This window comes from Chiloscyllium plagiosum, chromosome 23 (assembly GCF_004010195.1).
Source record: "Chiloscyllium plagiosum isolate BGI_BamShark_2017 chromosome 23, ASM401019v2, whole genome shotgun sequence".
Classification (NCBI taxonomy): Eukaryota; Metazoa; Chordata; class Chondrichthyes; order Orectolobiformes; family Hemiscylliidae; genus Chiloscyllium; species Chiloscyllium plagiosum.
Window position 1 is genome coordinate 8,312,343 of NC_057732.1, and position 21,149 is coordinate 8,333,491.

General features: G+C 39.6%; 1 protein-coding gene across 1 annotated transcript; it reads right to left on the minus strand.

Annotated features, from left to right (window-relative positions):
• Positions 1–367: 367 nt before the first annotated feature.
• On the minus strand, positions 368–6,239 carry spx (spexin hormone). Its single transcript, XM_043713449.1, has 6 exons — positions 6,068–6,239; positions 5,687–5,767; positions 5,513–5,570; positions 4,268–4,333; positions 3,753–3,839; positions 368–610 (listed from the first exon to the last, which is right to left on the minus strand). The coding sequence occupies exons 1-6, from the start codon at positions 6,071–6,073 to the stop codon at positions 540–542; spliced, it is 369 nt and encodes a 122-aa protein (XP_043569384.1). The 5' UTR covers positions 6,074–6,239; the 3' UTR covers positions 368–539.
• Positions 6,240–21,149: the final 14,910 nt, after the last annotated feature.

Below are 21,149 nucleotides of genomic sequence, written 5' to 3' on the forward strand. Positions count from 1 at the left end.
CCTTCTTCAGGAATATGCACTCAATATACAATATGCATTCAAGCCAAAGTGAAGTAAATATACACAGAAGCAAATAATTCTAAAAGCTAATCTCCCACATTTCAATTTTCATAGGTATGCTACATTAAAATAGCAGTTTGTGCATGTTCCCAGATTATTTATTATACAAAGTGATCTACATATTTTAATTTAAGACTTGTGTAATCTGAAAAAATATCAAAAATGCTGACCATTCGATGAAGAACAAGATCATTTTTTCTTCCTAATTAGTCTGGGTATGATTCAAATTTAGCTAATGTTGAGCTAAATGGAATTTTCAAAATCCTAACCCTCAACAGTAATGATTAACATTCAAGGACTTTTAATTCATTAAACAATTCTACATTTCAGAGAGGTTATGAAAACTATATCTTGCCATGTACAATGCATCAATAACTTAGACATTTTGGTAACCAAGTGGTACAGAGTCACAGTGCACATAGATGAAATCTACTGGGTGTGTGGGAGAAAACCCAAGTTCGTAGAAGTATGTCAAAAGGTTAGAAGAGTAATTTTCTCCAATTCGGGTTCTCCTGCCAAAAATGCTGCTGTTCCCTTTCCTCGTTCTCGCCTGTAATTAAAACAAAAAATTTTTGACAGTTCATAGAGGTCATTGTTCAAATCCATTAGAATGAGCAAATTAGGTATTTGCTAATTTTTAGGTTCGACTTGTATCTGAAGGATTCCTCATACTAACTGCACCCTACAATAAAACCTCACTTATTCCTGCTACTGATTATTTGAGTGTCCATCCTCCTGTTTTGTCCCTGTCCTAGCTGAAGAAGAAACAGCATCTTTTTGAGTTTATTTGATTTCTGTTTGACTTACTCAAACAACATTTGGTAGCATGAACACTTTAAGTAATAGAATTCATTTGGCTATCATTAAAATGGATCTTATTAAAAACATTACTGTGATTACAATAAATCTTCGTCTAAGTATAGCAAACAAGTTGTGATAAAGCCAATTTTTAGTAGGGTAAGGTAAATCCAAGATGGAGAAGGCCACAAATTAAGTTGTACAGCAGGATTATACAGAAAGAGGCCATTCATCCCTTCAAGTCTGCACAGTCTTGTCTAATGAGCAATCTAGCTAGTCCTTTTGCTGGCTCGTTTCCCATACTCCTCCAATTTGTTTTTTTCATACTACAGATTGTCATTTGGTAGTGCAAAACTTGAGCATTGCTGAAAATGAAAAACATTTTGGCTGTTCCTCACTTTGATCAGTTGAAACAACAGGTGCCGCGTGTGTACACATACTTTCCATTTGCAAAAATAGGTAACAACCATTCTTCAGTTCATTGATCCTTCAGGACAATTCCTCGACTAACATAAACCTGCATGGCTCAAATTTGAAAGCCACGCAAGACCTCTTAAAAAGGCTAATGTGATTCCTTGTCAAACACCATTTTAACATTGCACTTGTCTACTTCCTCTATTAGAGCTGAAAATGTGTTGCTGGAAAAGTACAGCAGGTCAGGCAGCGGATGCTGGACAATCGACATTTCGGGTATGAGCCCTTCTTCAGCATCTGCAGTCCTCACTTTCTCCTACTTCCTCTATTACCTTGTCAAAAATCTCCAATCAAGTTAGATTGTTGTTTAAAAAGCTAGTGGAAAGCTGTTTTAATATCCCTGTGTGCCTGTTAATTTCTCCTAGACTTTTTTCCAATGGATATTGTGTTGATGATATTAAATTGACTGCTAAGCTTACCTATTTCTTCAAACAAATGTATAAAGTCTGCAGAGGTGTAGTAGTAGTATCAGTGCCCCTGGACCAGGGCCCCAGGTTCATATTCCACCTGCTCCTGAGGTATGTAATAATATCTCTGAACAGGTTGATTAGAGAAATAGGTTAAATTAAGAAAAAATAAGGTTTGCTGAGGGGTCTCTTTTGGTGCAGTGGTAATGCCCCACCTCTGGCCAGGAGGCATGGATTCAAGTCCCACCTGCTTCAGTGATATCATAAGATATTGGAACAAAAGTAAAAATATAACATTTGTGGATTCTTTACACCTTTGATATTATCCCTGTATCTTGCAATTTATTAAGTAACTTGCATTAAGAAAGCAACAAACAGATGAAAGGTACCTCTTACTGACTTTTAAGCATTTCACCTGTACTACTTGCTACTCCACCTTCAGGTCAGGCAGACTTCCACTTTTCTATATGAGCAATGACTGTAAATGAACTTGAATTGATGTAGCACCTCTCTGTACCAAACCAATCCACAACCCATGAACGAATGTTGAAGTCCATTATTTTGGGAGGAAAGTGCAGTAGCCAACGAGTATGTGACAAGGGCCCACAAAACAGCAAATAAGATCCATAAGCAGTTAATGTGCTTTGGTGAGCTGGTTTGACATGGCATCGCTCCCTTGCTCTTTCTCAAATCATACCATGTGGTCTTTTAAATTCTGTACCTGTGTATGAATGTCCTAATGCCTCAGTGAGTGGAATGTACTGACTAGCGTCATGCCTGCCTTACTGACCAAGACGCTGTCAGGTTTAATTCTGGTATGTGCTGAGCTACTTGTAGGCCCCTGTTGGTGTCCTAAATAACCAGGCTCTCTCTTGTGGAAGTGGATAAGGAATAATATTAGTAGAAGCTTTGATATTTTCCAACTCTCTGAATATGTTCCTGAAGACAAAAATTAAGCTTTGCAGTGATGCCTACTGTTGTCAAAGAGTTTGATAATATTCACCTACTACATACGCATATTCTTTCATATTTGGAGGGTGGAGTGATAGAGGGTTCAGGGCAGTAGTGAAATTAATTTTTTAGTATATGCTGCCATATTACAATTAAAAGTGGGTAAATCCTCCCCTATTGATTGCCTGTGAATATATACTTGAAGGGAGTACAGGGTAGAGATAGGTTCCCACCCTTTATAGCTATCCAGTTCCTTCTTTTAGATTCGATTACTCACAGCGTGGAAGCAGGCCCTTCGGCCCAATAAGTCCACACCGACCCTCCAAAGAGCAACCCACGCAGACCCATTCGCCTACATTTACCCCATCACCTAACACTACGGGCAATTTAGCACGGCCAATTCACCTGACCTGCACATCTTTGGACTATGGGAGGAAACCGGAGCACCCGGAAGAAACCCACGCAGACACAGGGAGAATGTACAAACTCCACACACACAGTTGCCTGAGGTGGGAATTGAACCCAGCTCTCTGCTGTAAGGCAGCAGTGCCACTTTGCCACCGTGCCCATGGGATCATGGGTTTACTGTGTTGCTTCATTTGGCCCTAAATGAGTCTGGCTGTGGTAGTCTATTTCCAACAAAAGTAAAATCAGAAAAGGACCTATCCACGCTCTGTGTGTTCCGACACATGGTACATCAACTGAACAGTAAGCTTCCAGTATAATCTAGAAGCCCTGGTGCAAACTTCGACCTGAAACCTTATCCCTTCATACTGAACACGCTAATGACTCTAAATTCCGCCTGGAAAACAGCAAACTGCTGGATTCACTTCAGTCATAGATTTCCTTGCAGCTGTTGCAGCGACCCCACAATGTGGTTAAGCAGAATCTGGACTGTTCACGGGTTAACATTACAGCAGGTTGGGGAGCACAGGCACTGAGACAAGCAAATGAGTAACCGTTAGCCTTCCCACTCATTTATGTTGGTATGTTGCAGGTTTGTAAGTCTACATGCCCCGTGAACAATGAACATTTGATCATCTACCTACAAAAAACACTTGCCTTCTTGCTGTGCCTGTCTGATGGAAGCCAGGAGCATCGCTGTTGCTTCTGATAGAGTTAATGGGTTGGTGTTTTGGCTTCTGGTTTCTGACAACAGACAATAGAATGATTATCTCTGTACAATGGATTACAGGGTTGAAAATAACATGTATCACAGCTATACAAGTATAGGGGCGCAGCAAGGATAGAGTCAGAGTCATAGGGATGTACAGCATAGAAACAGACCCTTCGGTCCAACCAGGCCGACCAGGTATCCCAACCCAATCTAGTCCCACCTGCCAGCACCCGGCCCATATCCCTCCAAACCCTTCCTATTCATATACCCATTCAAATGCCTCTTAAATGTACCAATTGTACCAGCCTCCACCACATCCTCTGGCAGCCCATTCCATACCCGTACCACCTTCTGCATGAAAAAGTTGCCCCTTAAGTATCTTTTATGTCTTTCCCCTCTCACCCTAAACCAGGATGTTAAGACATTTCTCACCGAATATGCATCTAATTCTATCTCTTACCAATATCTATGTTTTCCAAGAGGTCACCACCATCGTCACCGTTATCCGCGATGAACCGACGTCCCTCTGTAATGAGAATTGTGAAGGGACATTTGAAGTGCTATTTTCTCAAACATGTTTCTCTGTTCTCATGTCTCACAATCCTACCCGGTGCGACTTTGTTTAAACCGGCAGCCTTTCATTTTGTGACTTGTGAAATTTTCTGCTAACCACGAGTTTTAGGAGCAACTTACTGCAGATGTCGGAACCTGTACTATAAAAAAAAAACAAAAAAATACTGGAAATCACAAGAGGTCAGGCAGCATCCGTGGGGAGAGAGCAGATGACACTTCATCCGGACTTTAGGAATATTGACTGGCTCACCGGAAATGGGAAATCTTTAATTCCCATTATCAAACGCACTCGTAGTCAGGCAAGACCAGCGTAAATGAATTTAAAATTGTGCCTTTCGATTTCCCGGCCTTTCCAAACCCACCTCCCAGTTGACTCGTTACTTCTCAACCTCGGTGAGTTGAGGGGTCATTCCCTTTGTCCTCCACAGAGTTTAAAACTAAACAGACCTGAGATGGTTTATTATCGGAAGGATTTATCGCATATGAACGCGAGGAAGGATACAAGTCAATATTACAGAAAGCTCTATCAGTGCAATTTCAGGCCATCAGCTATTATGGGAACAACGGTAGTTAGTTTTAGTGTTTTTTAAACAATGAAATCTATTAGGTTTAACCCACTATGATAATGCACAGTTATGCAATAGTTATACCAAAACATGATATTCGTAATTGATATGATAAATTTTTAAGAACTAATGCGACAGAACACTGCAGTCTCCGGGCAGTCATAAAAATATTACTATTCCAACCCTTACTAGCCTATCACAAACAGAAAACAGAAAGTGCTGGAGAAACGCAGTGGATCTGCCAGCATCAGTAGAGAGAGAGAAACCAGTTAACGCCTCGAGTTCAGTAGACCCCTAGACAGAAAGACCCGCGGATAACAGAAATCAGGAACTGCTGGAAAAACTCAGCAGGTCAGGCAGCATCTGTCGAAGCTAACCAGCTTATTTCTGCGTTCAGAAACGAGGACTAGGCAAAATGCCAATGTTTGAACCCCTGTTAAAGCAAGTATTTAAGAAATAAATACTGTACAAATCGTGGATCCAACTTGGAGCAGCGCTGTGAGGAGGTCAGCGCTGTGAGGAGGTCAGCGCTGTGAGGAGGTCAGTTCAATTCAGGGTTCACTTACGTGCTCCTTTCAAATACAGCATTGCCTGCGGTGTCCAGTTACGTCTCTGAAAGCGATCCTACACAAACAAGAAGCATCAACTGGTCAGTGTTTGTTTGCAAAGAGTCTGGAGAAGGGAGTGTGAACGCGTTAAACGAGCTGAGAGTTCAGAGACCCGGTGAATGGGGGGTGTACCTGCGGGGCGCCCCTGGCTTGCACCAGGAATGAAGTGAGAAGCAGCATCAGGAGAGTGTGAACGGTGACAACTCCCAGACCCTGCACAAGAAAGAGAGGGAACAGCTCAGTGATTATCCCGGGCAACCTCCTGCAGTGCTGTTCTGTCAAAAAGTCATTTCTCAAAGCAACCAAAAAGGAAGAAACATTCCTTTTCACTTTCTCTGTCTGGGGGGGAAAAAAAAACTTTTACAATTAAGTCTGAGCCCAGAGTCTGAAGAACGTCATTGATCTCTCCAAAGGAGCAGACCCCCTTCAGAATCGGCCCGGGCTGGAGATTGATATTCCCAAACCGTTTAAATCAGTCTGTAATCCAATACAGTGAATCTCTCTCTCTCTCACCTTCATCTCCTGTTCCTCAATGTCCACTTTGCAGGCAAAGTGTGTGTGTGTGTGTGTGTGTTATGCGCTAGTCTTTGCCTTTTTAAATGCTCTCTGACAGGTCCCTCTGGCGGGACGTCTGGTCCCAAAGGGGCCACATGTCAGTCTCGGTGATTGGACGAGTTGTAGGCACCAGGAGGGCCCCGCGGAGTTCGCTGCAGGACAGCGGCGGGGGGGATGGAAGCCAGTAAACTCCTCAGAGTCAGACCCCGCCCTGCAATGCCAGGGCCCATGTCGGCTCAGCAATCCTCAAACTTCAAAGATATTTTCTGTATCGAACTGTTCAGAGAGGTATGCTGTCAGTGCCAGGTATCTCCAGCTGCAGCGGCAACAATATCGGAGCTGGAAGCCCGCTGGAAAGAGAGAGAAACAAATTTTAAAAAAAACGTTATGGTGCTGAATCATAAGACCATAAGAAATAACAATAGGAGTATGTTCCCCGAACCTGCTCCACCATTCATGAGGATCATGGCTGATCCAACATTCCTCGGGCCAATTCCTTGTCCTTCCCCCAACACTTGATTCCCCACTGATCAAGAATCTATCTCAGCCTTCAATATACACAAGGACTCCTCCCACACAGCTCTCTGTGGCAAGGAATTCTAAAGACTCACAAACCTCTGAAAGAAGAAATTCCTCCTCATCTCAGTCTTAAATTAATGCCCCTTTTTTTCCAAGACTATGCCCTCTGGTTCTAGACAACCCCATGAGGGGAAACACCCTCTCAGCTTTTACCTTGCCAAGCCCCTTAAGAATCCTGAATGTTTCAATCAGATTGACTCTCATTCTGCTGTGAGTAGGATCCCAGCCTGTTTACCTTTACTCAGAGGACAATCCCTCCATACCAGGGATCATCTTAGTGCACCTTCTCAGAACTGCCTCCAATGAAATGATATAAGGAGAGCAAAACTGCTCACAGATGTGGTCTCACAAGCACCTTGTATATTGCAGTAAGACTTCCTACTATTACACTTCAATCTCCTTGGAAGAAGGGCCAACATTTCATGTGCTAGCTTTCAGTGTTTTGTGCATAAGTCCACCCAAGTCCCTTTGTTTTGCAACTTTCTGCAGTTTTTCTCCATTTAAGTAATATTCTGTTCTTTTGTTCTCATTTCCAAAATGAACAACTTTGCATTTTCCCACATTATACTTTGCCAACATTTTGCCCACTTAACCTATCCATTCTCTGTAAATGGTTTGCATCCCTCCTGCAACCTGCCTTTCCACCTATTTTTTGTGTTGTCTACAAATTTGGTGACAGTACATTCACTTCCTTCATCCAAGTCATTAATATATATTGTAAACAGTTGTGATCCCAGAACTGAAACCTGTGGAACTCCTCTGGTCACAGGTTGCCAAACTGAAAAAGAACTCCTTCCCATCCATTTTCCAATTTTCTAACCATTCCAATGTACTATCTCTAACACCAAGGGCTCTTATCATATGATTCAACCTTTTGTGAGGTATCTTGTCAAACACGTTCTTGAGGTCCAAATGCAACATATCAACTGGTTCCCCTCAGTAGTCTCTGGTTGAGTCTTCCTCGAAAAACTCTAATAAATTTGTCTGACACCATTTCCTTTTCATGAAACCATGTTAACTCTGATTAGTTATGATTTTTTAGATGTTCTACTTCCTTAATAATTGAATTCAATACTTTTCCACCAATAGATAATTATTGTCTTTTTGAACAGGGGTGTCACCTTGGCAGTTTTCCAATTCTCTAGTACAATCAATGCATCCCCTTATCTTTGTAGCTGGCTCTGTTAGGATCCTAGTATGCAAGCAATCAGGGTGAGGTGACTCATCTGCCTTTAGGCCAGTTAGTTTATCTAATACCACTTCTTTAGTGAGTACTTAATTCCTCCCTAATATTCTTCAGTATTAATGGAATGTTCAAAGTATTTTCTGCCATAAAGACTGATGCAACATATCTGTTCAATTCCTCTACCATTTCCTTATTACCCAAAAACATCTGGATGGGTACATGACTAGGAAAGGGTTAGAGGGATATGGGCCAAATGCTGGCAAATGAGACTAGATTAATCTAGGATATCTGGTCGGCATGGACAAATTGGACCTCAGATTTATTTTCCAAGGGGCCATTGTTCACTTTGACCTCTCTCTCTTCCTTTTTATATATCTAAAGAAGCTATTATTGTCAGTTTTTATAATTCTTACTAATTTGCCCTCTTAGATAGTTTTGGCTGGATGTAAGTTTGCTCGCTGAGCTGGAAGGTTCATTTTCAGATGTTTCATTCACCAGAGGCTCACTGATGATGTTATCTAGTATGGTGATGAAATGTCTGAAAATGAACCTTCCAGCTCAGCGAGCAAACTTACATCCAGAACCTCAACCTGAGCTACAAATCTTCTCAAAACTGACTAAATAGTTTTGTCTGTCTTTATAATTTTTTTAGGCCTCCTTTTGCTGGATTCTGAATTTATCTCAATCTTCTGGGCTAACATTGACTTTGGCCTCCATATATGCTTTTTCTTCAGGTTATACTCTTTGTAACTTCCTTGATTAGCCATGGTTATTTTTCCCTCTCTTAGAATCTTTCCTCTTTACTGATATGTATCTTTGCTGACAGTCTCAAATTACTTCCTTAAATGCCTGCCACTACCTGCTTACTGTCATTCCTACTAATCTATCAGCCTTGCTCACTTTAGCTAACTCTATTCACGTTTCATTGTAATTTCCTTTATTTAAGTTAAATGTGATTGTTTCTGACCTAAATTTCTTACTGTCAAACTGAATATTAAATTCTATCATGGTATGATCACAATTTCTGAAGGGATCTTTTACTCAGAGGTCATTTATTAAACCTACCTCATTACCCCTTACCAGATCCAAATTACCTGCTCCTTGGTTGACTCCATACATATTGCTCTGGGAAACGATACCAAACTCTATGAATTTGTTGACGCTGCTACCCTTTCCAGTTTGATTTACCTCATCATCATGAAGATTAAAGTCTTAGAGTCTTAGAGTTGTACAGCATGAAAACAGACCCTTTGGTCCAACTCATCCATGCTGACCAGCTATTCTAAATTAATCTAGTCCCATTTGTCTGCATTTGGCCCATATCCCTTTAAACCCTTCCCAGTCATGTACCCATCCAGATGTCTTTTAAATGTTGTATTGTACCAGTCTCCACCACTTCCACTGGCCACTCATTCCATATACACACTACCCTCTGCATGAAACATTGCCCCTTAGGATCCTTTAAACCATTTCCCTCTCAGCTTAAACCTCTGCCCTCTAATTCTGGACACTCCTGACCTGGGGAAAAGACTTTGTCTAATTACCCAATCCATGCCCTTCATGATTTAACATGTACAAGGTTACCCCTCAGTCTCCATTGCTCCAGAGAAAATGGCCCCAGCCTAATTTTAGCCTCTCCCTGTAGCTCAGACCCTGCAACCCTGGCAACAGCCTTGTAAATCTTTCCTGAACCCTTTCAAATTTCACAACATCATTCCTATACCAGAGAGACCAGAATTCGCTCATAATTATTGCTCTAATCTTTTTATACATTGCTATTACATGCTATTCTTCTCATTTGTTACAATAATAATGCTTTAATGAACTGCCCTGACTCCACAGAACTCAAACTATGAAACTATTCAGTGGCAGCACTGAGAGAAAGTTAGCTTGATTGTAGTCTTGTGGACAATGGTGAATTTTATTGGACCTGTTTGCATACTGAGCTACTGAGCCTCATAACTGAAGAATTATCTCCAAACTTGCTGGGTTTCTCCACCATTTCTGTTTTTGTACCGAAATAATGGTATTGTTTCAAAATATACTTTAACCCTTTTTTATTGTGTTGTTATGTTCAAGAGTTCAAAATTCTCAAAAATGGGACCACATCTTCAGACTTGATTTCGGATTGAAAATGATTAATACTACAGTGCACTGATTGGGTATAACTCACATTTTCCAATGATCCATTTATTCTCCATAAGAAATGTATTTGAGAATGATTATCGAATGGATCACATGAGCAGACTGTCAAAATGAAAGTACTCGTCAAACAGCAAAGCCGCAAAAGGGTTAAGTTGACTGCACTTAAGTAAAAGTTCAGGACTTTGGATGATGGATGTATTTGTGTTGGATGTGAGTAACTATTCAAATTGGAAGTGAAGACAGACGTAATTAGTTGCTCCACATCTTATATTGATTCAGTTTTTCCCTCTTCGTCAGTGCAGATTAATGAACTACGCGGACAACAGGTTGGCATTTATCAAATAATTTTCTTGTATTAATCATCTGAGGTCAAATCAATAGGGATGTCAGCAGCCTGGGTTAGAAATTCTTCCAGAGGTTGAGGATGTTGGCAGAGTGTCATTCTTGGAACCTCATGAACCAAGTCATTTTACTTCGAATTCTGATTGAGGAGCAAGGCAGGCAGTACAGAAGCTGCTTTTATACAGGTGTTTTCTCATGTATCAGTTGCAAAAGATGCATGATACAGAAGATATTGGATAGAGGCTCTCAGACAGATAGACCTGGTGTATTAACTATTAGACAGAGTACTAGTGAGAATGGGACTCCTAAAATAAAAGCAAAAAAAACTAAAAATTTGAAATAAAAACATAAAATGCTGGAGATACTCATCAGGTCTGACAATATCTGTAGGGATAGGGACAAAGTTAATTTCTCAAGTTGAGTATACTCTGCAGAAGAGACCAGCAGTTTTAATTTTTAAAAGAGCTTTGCCTTGGAAAAGATGAAACTTGTAGGAACTTAAAGACCGAATAGTCACAAAAGAGTGTTTTCCCACTGGAAGTTTGTTCAATATAATTTAGGAAGTTGAATGCAGAGATTTTCAAAAGGACATTAGAAGAATTCAACCTAGTGTCATAAGAAGTGTTGAATATTAGGCTCCTTTAAAAACTGAGTTTTTCCAAAATTTACAATGTAGCATGAGATTTCTTTGAACATTTATTACAGCAGTAATATACTTTCCAAAGTTCTAGCATGTTAAAACAAAGGGAAGAATTAGAAGAAATGTGGAGGTCACAATGACCATTTAACTAGTGTCAGCAGTTTAACTGGTGCCAAACATACCCTATTACCAGTGTGCTGTTTTCAAAATTAAGGATTCTTTTCTTAGAAGGAATTTTCAAATGGAGGTGGGCAAGGATAATGGTCACCCGACGTCAAGTGTGGTTGTCCCACTGAAATTGGTCAGACGATTTCAGGAAATTAATTGACCCAGAGAAAATACCCTGCCACTAGAAATACGTTACAACAATATGTGATCAGGGAAAAAGACGAGTTCTTTTTTGGGGAATTCTCATCAAGCAGACCTTGTAAGCAGCATTTTCTCATCAGGTCAGTCCTCAGACAACAGTCTTCAATGAGTAGTCTTCACCAGGCAGATGGAAGATAGACCAGAAGAAGTGAAAGAAGACCAAGGGAAGAGCTCGCTAACACTTCCCCGAGGGAACAGGATGCTCCCCGCCACCAAATTAACAAGACCAAAACATTGTGTACTGACAGCATGCTTGTCCTCTGGTATCTCATAGAAAAGAAGATTCATAGAATCCCCACAGTGTGGAAACAGTCCATTTGGTCCAACAAATTCTTACCAACCCTCTGAAGAACATCCCATCCATACCCATTTCATCCCTGCATTTCCCATGGTAAATGCACCTAATCTACACCTCCTTGACCTCTATGGACAATTTAGCATAGCCATTCCACCTAACTTACACATCTTTGGACTGTGGGAAGAAACCAGAGCACCCAGAAGAAACCCACACAGACAGTCAGCCGAGGTTGAAATCGAACCTGGGTCCCTAGCACAGTGAGGCAGTAGTGCTAACCACTGAGCCACTGTGTAACCCCATTAGTGACTCATCCTCAATGGTCACAAGTTACATACTTTGTCTAATCAAATAGTGCATCAAATCTAAATTGCTACTTCTTAACAAAATCAATAAACTATCAGGTAATTCCTTACAAATTAATGACTGCCTATATTAATTAACTGGGATAGTGAACCCCCTAAAATTAGAAGAAGTTATCTTGTTGGGAAGATGGGCTCTCTTCTTTTGGTTCTTTTAATTGGTTAATGGGGAAAACGCCTCTTCTGTCGTTTGTTGCCTTCATTGCTTACTAAGTAATGTCTAGTCAATGTTGTTAGTTTATTTGTTACTGAAAATATCTTAAAATGTGAAATTTTTACCAAAGGTTATTTGAGTTAATTGCTGGGAAATTTATAGCATTTTAAAATTTATCAGTATCCATGAAAATCCCAACAATGGATACTTTGACAAAGAAACATGCAGGAAGAAAACCAAGGAGATATAAAATTGGATTAAAATGGCTAGAAGTAATGAAACAGAGAGTAGGAATTATAGGTGGTTTGCCAGTGTCTGCTGGAACTGATTTGGATTGTGGGGGGAAGATGGTCAGATTTCCAGATTATATTCGATAGAAGACATTGTAAAACATTCTGTAAATATTAGCTGCAAGGACATAACAAACAGACGAAAGAAGTTCCAAATAAAAGTCAATGACAGTAAATTTTAGATGGTAGTTAGAGCAAACTATTATACTTTGAATGGGAGAATGCTCAGTGAGGGGGAAGAACATAGGGATGTGAGGTTTAGGGTGACAAAACAGGAAGGAAGCAAATGTGGGCAAGAACCAAGCAGAAAGCAGAGTGGTGATTGGGCAGTGATTGAAGATATGTGAGCAATGACTTCAATGGCACTATAGATACACCCATTGGCAGCATGGGCACTGACATCTGGTTTCAGGCACACATCAATAACATTGTAGCACCAATTTACTGTGCGAGGTCAATGGCAAGAGGTACAGTTAACTTTAAAAGTAGTTCTTTTAATTGATAAAGACCGTTAAATACAAATAGAACATTGTTTCAAATTACACAAGGAATGACAATCTAAAAAAAGCAAATTAATGGCAATCCCAATACAGAACCTTATGAAAATTATAGTTAAAGGAGTGTGAGCAGTTTTGATGAGACAAAGTTATACACTTCTCGCTGCCTTGGGAAGGCAGCCGACATCATCAAAGACCCCTGCCTGGTTATAATCTCTTCCAATCTCTTTTGTCAGGCAGAAGATACAAAAGCTTAAATACACATATCAACAGATTCAAGACCAGCTTCTTCCCCAAAGTTATTCGACCTCTGAATGGACCTCTCAAATTTCAAAACTAAAGTTGATCTTGCTTTTTGTGCACCTTATTTGCAGCTGTAACTTTGTTTACCTCACTCTGTTCAATCACCATATGATCATTGTATGACATTACCTAGGTATATGTGACAATAATAAATCTAATCAAATCAGAAATTTCCAATGATGGAGCTAGGTGACCGGGGTGAGGGTGGGGATTGGTTAAAGCCTTGTCATGTGCAGATTTATGAACTTCTAGAATCCAATATTAGAATTAACAGTGGGAGAATATACCACTTCTCAAAAACATATTAGATGGATGGAAGTAGAAAAGAAACAAATAATGAGGAAAATATGGGATTAGTATTGTTCATGAGGGAAACAAATGTGGTTGGACCGCTTGGGATAAATAGACTATTTTTGTATTGTATATCCAATGGACGTCTATGTAATGGATAGCTGATTATCTCTAATTCTGTCATAAGTACTTGGGTTGTTCAGGTTTTTCAACACTTACACAAAACATTAAAGGGATGATCACCTTATTGGGATTGTATTATAGACCCCCTAATAGTCAGAGGGAAATTGAGAAACAAACTTGTAAGGATATCTCAGCCATCTGTAAGAATAATAGGGTGGTTATGATAGGGATTTTAACTTTCTAAACATAGACTGGGACTGCCATAATGTTAAAGGTTTAGACGGAGAGGAATTTGTTAAGTGTGTACAAGACAATTTTCTGATTCATTATGTGGATGTACCTACTAGAGAATTTGCAAAACTTGACCTATTCTTGGGAAATAAGATAGGGCAGGTGACTGAGGTGTCAGTGGCATAGCACTTTGGGGCCAGCGACCATAATTCTATTAAATTTAAAATAGTGATGGAAAAGGATAGACCAGATCTAAAAGTTGAAGTTCTAAATTGGAGGAAGGCCAATTTTGACGGTATTAGGCAAGAACTTTCGAAAGCTGACTGGGGGCAGATGTTTGCAGGTAAAGGGCCGGCTGGAAAATGGAAAGCCTTCAAAAATGAGATAATGAGAATCCAGAAAAAGTATATTCCTGTCAGGGTGAAAGGAAAGGCTGGTAGGTATAGGGAATGCTGGATGATTAAAGAAATTGAAGGTTTGGTTAAGAAAAAGAAGGAAGCATTTGTAAGGTATAGACAGTATAGATCTAGTGAATTCTTAGAAGAGTATAAAGAAAATAGGAGTATACTTAAGAGGGAGATCAGGAGGGCAGAAAGGGCACGTGAGATGGCTTTGGCAAATAGAATTAAGGAGAATCCAAAGGGTTTTTACAAATATATTAAGACAAAAGGGTAACTAGGGAGAGAATAGGGCCCCTCAAAGATCAGCAAGGCGGCCTTTGTGTGGAATCACAGAAAATGGGGGAGATACTAAATGAGTATTTTGCATCAGTATTTACTGTGGAAAAGGATATAGAAGATATAGACTATAGGGAAATAGATGGTGACATCTTGCAAAATATCCATATTACAGAGGAGGAAGTGCTGGATGTCTTGAAACGGGTAAAGGTGGATAAATCCCCAGGACCTGATAGGTGTACTGGAGAACTCTGTGGGAAGCTAGAGAAGTGATTGCTGGGTCTCTTGCTGAGATATTTATATCATCGATAGCCACAGGTGATGTGCCGGAAGACTGGAGGTTGGCAAAAATGGTGCCACTGTTTAAGAAGGGTGGTAAGAACAAGCCAGGGAGCTATAGACCAGTGAGCCTGACATCGGTGGTGGGCAAGTTGTTGGAGGGAATCCTGAGGGACAGGATGTACATGTATTTGGAAAGGCAAGGACTGATTAGGGATAGTTAACATGGCTTTCTGCGTGGGAAATCACAAACTTGATTGAGTTTTTTGAAGAAGTAACAAGGAAGATTGATGAGGACAGAGCAGTAGATGTGATCTATATGGACTTCAGTAAGGCATTTGACAAGGTTTCCCATGGAAGACTGATTAGCAAGGTTAGATCTCACGGAATACAGGGAGAACTAGCCATTTGGATACAGAACTGGCTCAAAGGTAGAAGACAGAGGGTGGTGGTGGAGGATTGTTTTTCAGACTGGAGGCCTGTGACCAGTGGAGTGCCACAAGGATCGGTGCTGGGTCCTCTACTTTTTATCATTGACATAAATGATTTGGATGCGAACATATGAGGTACAGTTAATACGTTTGCAGATCACTCCAAAATTGAAGGTGTAGTGGACAGCGAAGAGGGTTACCTCAGATTACAACAGGATCTTGACCAGATGGGCCAATGGGCTGAGAAGTGGCAGATGGAGTTTAATTCAGATAAATGCGAGGCGTTGCATTTTGGGGAAGCAAATCTTAGCAGGACTTATACACTTAATGGTAAGGGCCTAGGGAGTGTTGCTGAACAAAGAGACCTTGGAGTGCAGGTTCATAGCTCCTTGAAAGTGGAGTCCCAGGTAGATAGGATAGTGAAGAAGGCATTTGGTATGCTTTCTTTTACTGGTCAGAGTATTGAGTACAGGAGTTGGGAGGTCATGTTGCGGCTGTGCAAGACATTGGTTAGGTCGCTGTGGAAATATTGCATGCAATTCTGATCTCCTTCCTATTGGAAAGATATTGTGAAATTTGAAAAGTTTCAGAAAAGATTTACAAGGATGTTGCCAGGGTTGGAGGATTGGAGCTATAGGGAGAGGCTGAACAGGCTGGGCTGTTTCCCTGGAGCATTGGAGGCTGAGGGCTGACCTTATGGAGGTTTACAAAATTATGAGGGGCATGGATAGGGTAAATAGACAAAGTCTTTTCCCTGGGTTGGGGGAGTCCAGAACTAGAGGGCATAGGTTTAGGGTGAGAGGGGAAAGATGTAAAAGAGACCTAAGGGGCAACATTTTTACACAGAGGGTAGTATGTGTATGGAATGAGCTGCCAGAGGAAGTGGTGAAGGCTGGTACAATTGCAACATTTAAGAGGCATTTGGATGGGTATATGAATAGGAAGGGTTTGGAGGGATATGGACTGGGTGCTGGCAGGTGGCACTAGATTGGGTTGGGATATCTGGTCGGCATGGACGGGTTGGACCAAAAGGTCTGTTTCCATGCTGTACATCTCTGTGACTCTATCTCTATCTGCTTTGCCTACCTAGGAGCCTATTATAAATAGGCAACAGAATGTATTAATTCCTTTGAAGAATACTGAAATGTATTTAAATTCTGTAGAAAGTCTGAGCTGAATTTCTACCGTGTTTTCCTTATTTAGTCTTCAGACTCTCTGATTAACTTCTAACAAATATGGTTTATCAATTAATTTTGTTTGAGCCTCATCCATTTTCCTTAACGCAGCTGTGCGCAGTTGAAACTTCCAGTTTGTGTGCTAAGTGGACCCTCTGTACCTGATCAAATGTAATGTTTTATTCTATGTTCAAAAACTGAAAGGAACCTAACTCCTTTCCACAAGTTAGTTCCCAAACATATAACATTATGAAAAGTATAGCACATGAGAATCCCTCTTAAGGTCTTTTTTAGCTCTCAGAAATATTATTACCAGTTATACTGGAAGCTGGAATTTCTAACTAGGGGAATTGAGATTGAGGGTGCTCTGATAATCGGAGTCTGTTGAATGTATTCTGCAGCTCTTGGCTGAAGTGTGCAGGTAAACTATGTTACATCCTCTGAAGTCAAAACATTGGACAGAAATTGCACTATTCCAAACAAGAAAACTTCAGTAGTTCCTGCGATGGTCCTGTGAATCACTGAGTCATAGGCGTGATTTCCGGGAGATACCGAGTTAGTTGATGTGAGTAGGGACACGACAGCTGACCTCAAGGCCCCTGATCAGTTATGGAATATTGACCAGGGCTCCTGGTCTTCATTACTGACATTCAAAAAAAGTACTGAAGCAGAGCTGAACTGTTGAAAATGCTATCGTTTGGGAGAGGGGTCCAATCAGTTTGTCTTATTAGGGAGATTCAAAAGATCCCATGGCAATGTAAGGAGGTGGTAGGCAAGGTTTCCTGCTGTCCTGACGAAATGAGTTTCTCAGTTTAAATCCCCCCTGTAACCTTGAATGTCCCTGTATCCATCACCTCCTCCAACTTGTGAACCACAAGATCCTTAGTCTTTGCAAACTCAGGTCTCTTGCACATTCCAGCTTTCAATGTTGTGTCATTGGCACATTTACTTCAGTTGCCTAGGCCCCAGAGCTCTGGAATTTCCTCACCAAAAGCATCTTATCCAATATTTACATTTCATCCTTTCGGATTTAAACCCTATCTCTTTGACCAAGCTTTTGATCATCTGTGCTGTCACCTTACGTTGTGGCTTGCTGCTAAATTCTGTTGATAATTCTAGCCCAAAGCACCTTGGGATGTTTTTCAGTGTTAAATGTGATATGTAAATGAATGCCTTTATGTCACATAAGGTCATGTTTCTCTAGGAACTAATGTTCACATAACACTGAGCTCCACCCAAACTGATGACAATACACAATACAGACATAGTTGAGTTCTGTATGACTACCTGAATAGCTTCTCAGAGGCCTGAGTAATTATAAAAGTTGCATTGTCCTAGAAGACTATGGCACTGCTTTGTCACTAGAAAGAATGATGGTGGCTTAACTGGTGATTCACCATGCCTCAGGTGAGGAGTGAAGTTGAGAACCTCAGCAGATTGGGAATTGCACCAATACTGTTGGCATTACTCTTCATCACAAACCAGCCATCCAGCTAACTGAGTTAACCAAACCCCCTTAAATAATTATGCCTAGCATGTTAGTGTAATATGTACCTATTACTGTCATGCAACAATGTTATGTAAGACAATTGGATCCGACATCTAATCTCACCAGTGGTCTATCCTCTACCACTGATAATTAGTCAGGTCCTAGATTCCACATAGAAAAAGGAGGATTGGTGACAATGGACTACCCAAATTAGAATAACACATGCTAGTAATGGTGGTATTTTGAAAGTACAACACTTTATTGGCCGTAACACCTCAAGATTTTCCTTTCTTTCTAGAACGGCACAAAGAGCTAAGCTATGCCAGGTAATTATAGTTAAATTATTCCTCACTTTATGAAAAACAAATGCCATTGGTAAAGCTGAATAAAAAAAAAACGTAATACCTTCACCATTATTAACCAGCAGTTTGTTAAAAGCAATACTAAAGAATATTTAACATTCTTTCTATGCATGAACTACTTCAGACTGCTTGCAATTTTGATCCTGTAAATGAGCCCACATATTTGACAAACACATCCATCATATAACATTAAATATCAGACACAAAGGTACTTGCGTAACTTTGTAAGGTAGTCAGTGCTGATTTTTAAAAAAAACTATACAGCCAATTCATGTTTTGACAGAAATGTATTTTTCTGAAGCTAATACAATTAGGATTGACCTTTGCAGATCCCTAAAGGATAATGGTAGTGATGTGCCTAGAATCTGACAGTTTACGTTGGCAAGTATAAACAATTTGGAACACTTTACTGCTCAAAGAACATTCAAACCTTCTGTACCTTTTGTTTTTCTATGTATACAAATAAACAGAATGTGGACAATTAGTAAATGGATCAGAAAAGTTTGTTCAGAAATTAAAATCATTATGAGTAACAAGACAAAGGTACTTGAAATTGTAAAGGAAATACATTTTCTTCATAGTTGTTCAGAAAAACAAAATGTATCTGACAGCGTACTTTCGTTCTTCTTGTTTGAATTATTAACATTTCCTTATTGTAAACTTTTTTAAAAATAATACTTTAAATAAAAGATTCCTTAATTTGATCAGCACATCTGACAGTTATTGTATAGATTGATATTCAGTTGAGGTTTAATTTTATAATTCATCTTCATGAGTTTTTTTCCTTGTAAAAACCCTAGTTCTCTATCAATTTCTTTGTTCTCTTGTATTCTTTCAAACCTTTATGGAATTTATAGGCCCACTATGCCCTTTTCAATTTTATCTTCAATTTTTTTACTTATCCATGGTATTCTGAAAACTTGAAGTAGTCTCCTTTGCTAAAATAACATACAAACATCTCACTTCCTTTATAAAAAATGTAAAGCTGCAGTCCTGCACATCCATTTCTCTTTCCATCTAATTTCAAATAATTTACTTTTCATATTTCTGTAATCTGTCCATATCGCATTGGAGGTCCCTTGCTTGTATGCTAACCTTTTCCCTTTTTACTTGAATATCAATCTGTACCATATTGTGATCATTAGCCCTGAGACTTTGCCTACATGTAACTCATCTATCACGTTTCTTTAGATGTTACTAGACAAATCCTCTACCATTGAACACTCTCCTTGAGGGAAGAATCTTGTGCCTATTGTAGGAGTTCCATTCCAGTTTTTCTATTTACTCCCTTCCCAATCAATGTTAGTAATCAAAATTTCTGAGAACAATATAATTAGTCTTAATCTATTTTCTCTCCCTTGTGAAATCTGTAGCAAAACCCCACTATTAAAAACATTTCGTTATTATTTTTTGTTCTCTAATAAGTGACTTTATTTGAATTTATTCTTGTATACTTTCAACAGCATCTGGTTTCCTTTACTAAGTTTGCTACTCTTCTTCCTTATGTATTTATTCTGTCCACTGTAAAAGTATTATAGTCTGATCTATTTACTTTCCGGTTTGCTGTCAAATTTCTATCAACCTAATTCTTCCTGTGACAAATAGCTTTTAATTCAACAAATTCACTTTGTATAATGTGAGTGTTGTTGTACAGCAATATTTGTGGCTTCATTTAAAGCTACTTCTTTTCCCTTCTGTGTGTATGGTTCTGATATTTCAGTAACCCAGAACTTGCATGTATATTACTTTTTCATGTCTGCAGGGCATCTCAAAGATCTTTGCAGCCAATTAATTAATGAAGTAGGGAGAGAGGTTCAAGTCTGGTGGAATTTGAATTCAATGAATTAACCAAAAAGAAAATATGGAATGAAAAGCTAATTTGGTAAAAGACTGCAACTATCATCAATTATCACAGGCAATATCTGATTCACTAATGGAAATTTGAGCACTGCTAAAAATATATATATATTTTGTCAAAATGTTTTTATCTCATACTCACCAGGACAATTCAGAAGAATACCAATTCAAAGGGAAAAGCAACAATTCTAAAGCAGTCAAGCTAAAAAGATGCTCTACTTATCCCCTAAATGAGCAATGTGGTATATGAATTTCATTGTCAGTGTTATACTAGGTATCTGGTCTGTACATTGTAGCAAACAGCATATCCCTTCAGATATTTGCAGAAGTAAAGTAGTGATTGTACCAAGCATCCTGTGCTTGCAAAATCTGCAACTTAGTCTCTAACATTATTCTCTAATTGGTGCAAGGAATTACTCTGACAACAAATTTAAGATTGTCAGTTGGGCTTGCAGTGCAATGAAGCTACATGTATTAATCAATGCAGCATGATGCCAATAGGGTGGTTTCAATTCCTGTGCCTGCTGATGTTATCAGAAGGACTTTCCTTTTCAACCTTTCCCCTTGCCTGAGATGGTGACCCTCGGTTTAATCTACTACTTGTTGCTTCTCTTTAATGAGAGTAGTTCTGTGGTCCAGTAGGACCATGACAACTTTACCTTTAATTTTTACAAATATTAATACACTGGGCCACGTTCTTTGTAGACAGAAAGACACCACATTGTCTGTTCCAACTCCACAAAATAGATGACAGCCAAATTCTGGTTCATTCTTCAGGATACAAAAGTTTCAATAAAGTATGTCCTTGTCAGAAATACTCAAGTTTTGTACTACTAAATGATTATTAATGCAAATTTGTTGCCCTGACCTGGTCTGGGTTACATGTGAATTCAGACCCACAGCAACATGACTGACTCCTAAGTGCTATCAAAAAGCAATTAAGGATGGGTAATAAATCCACTT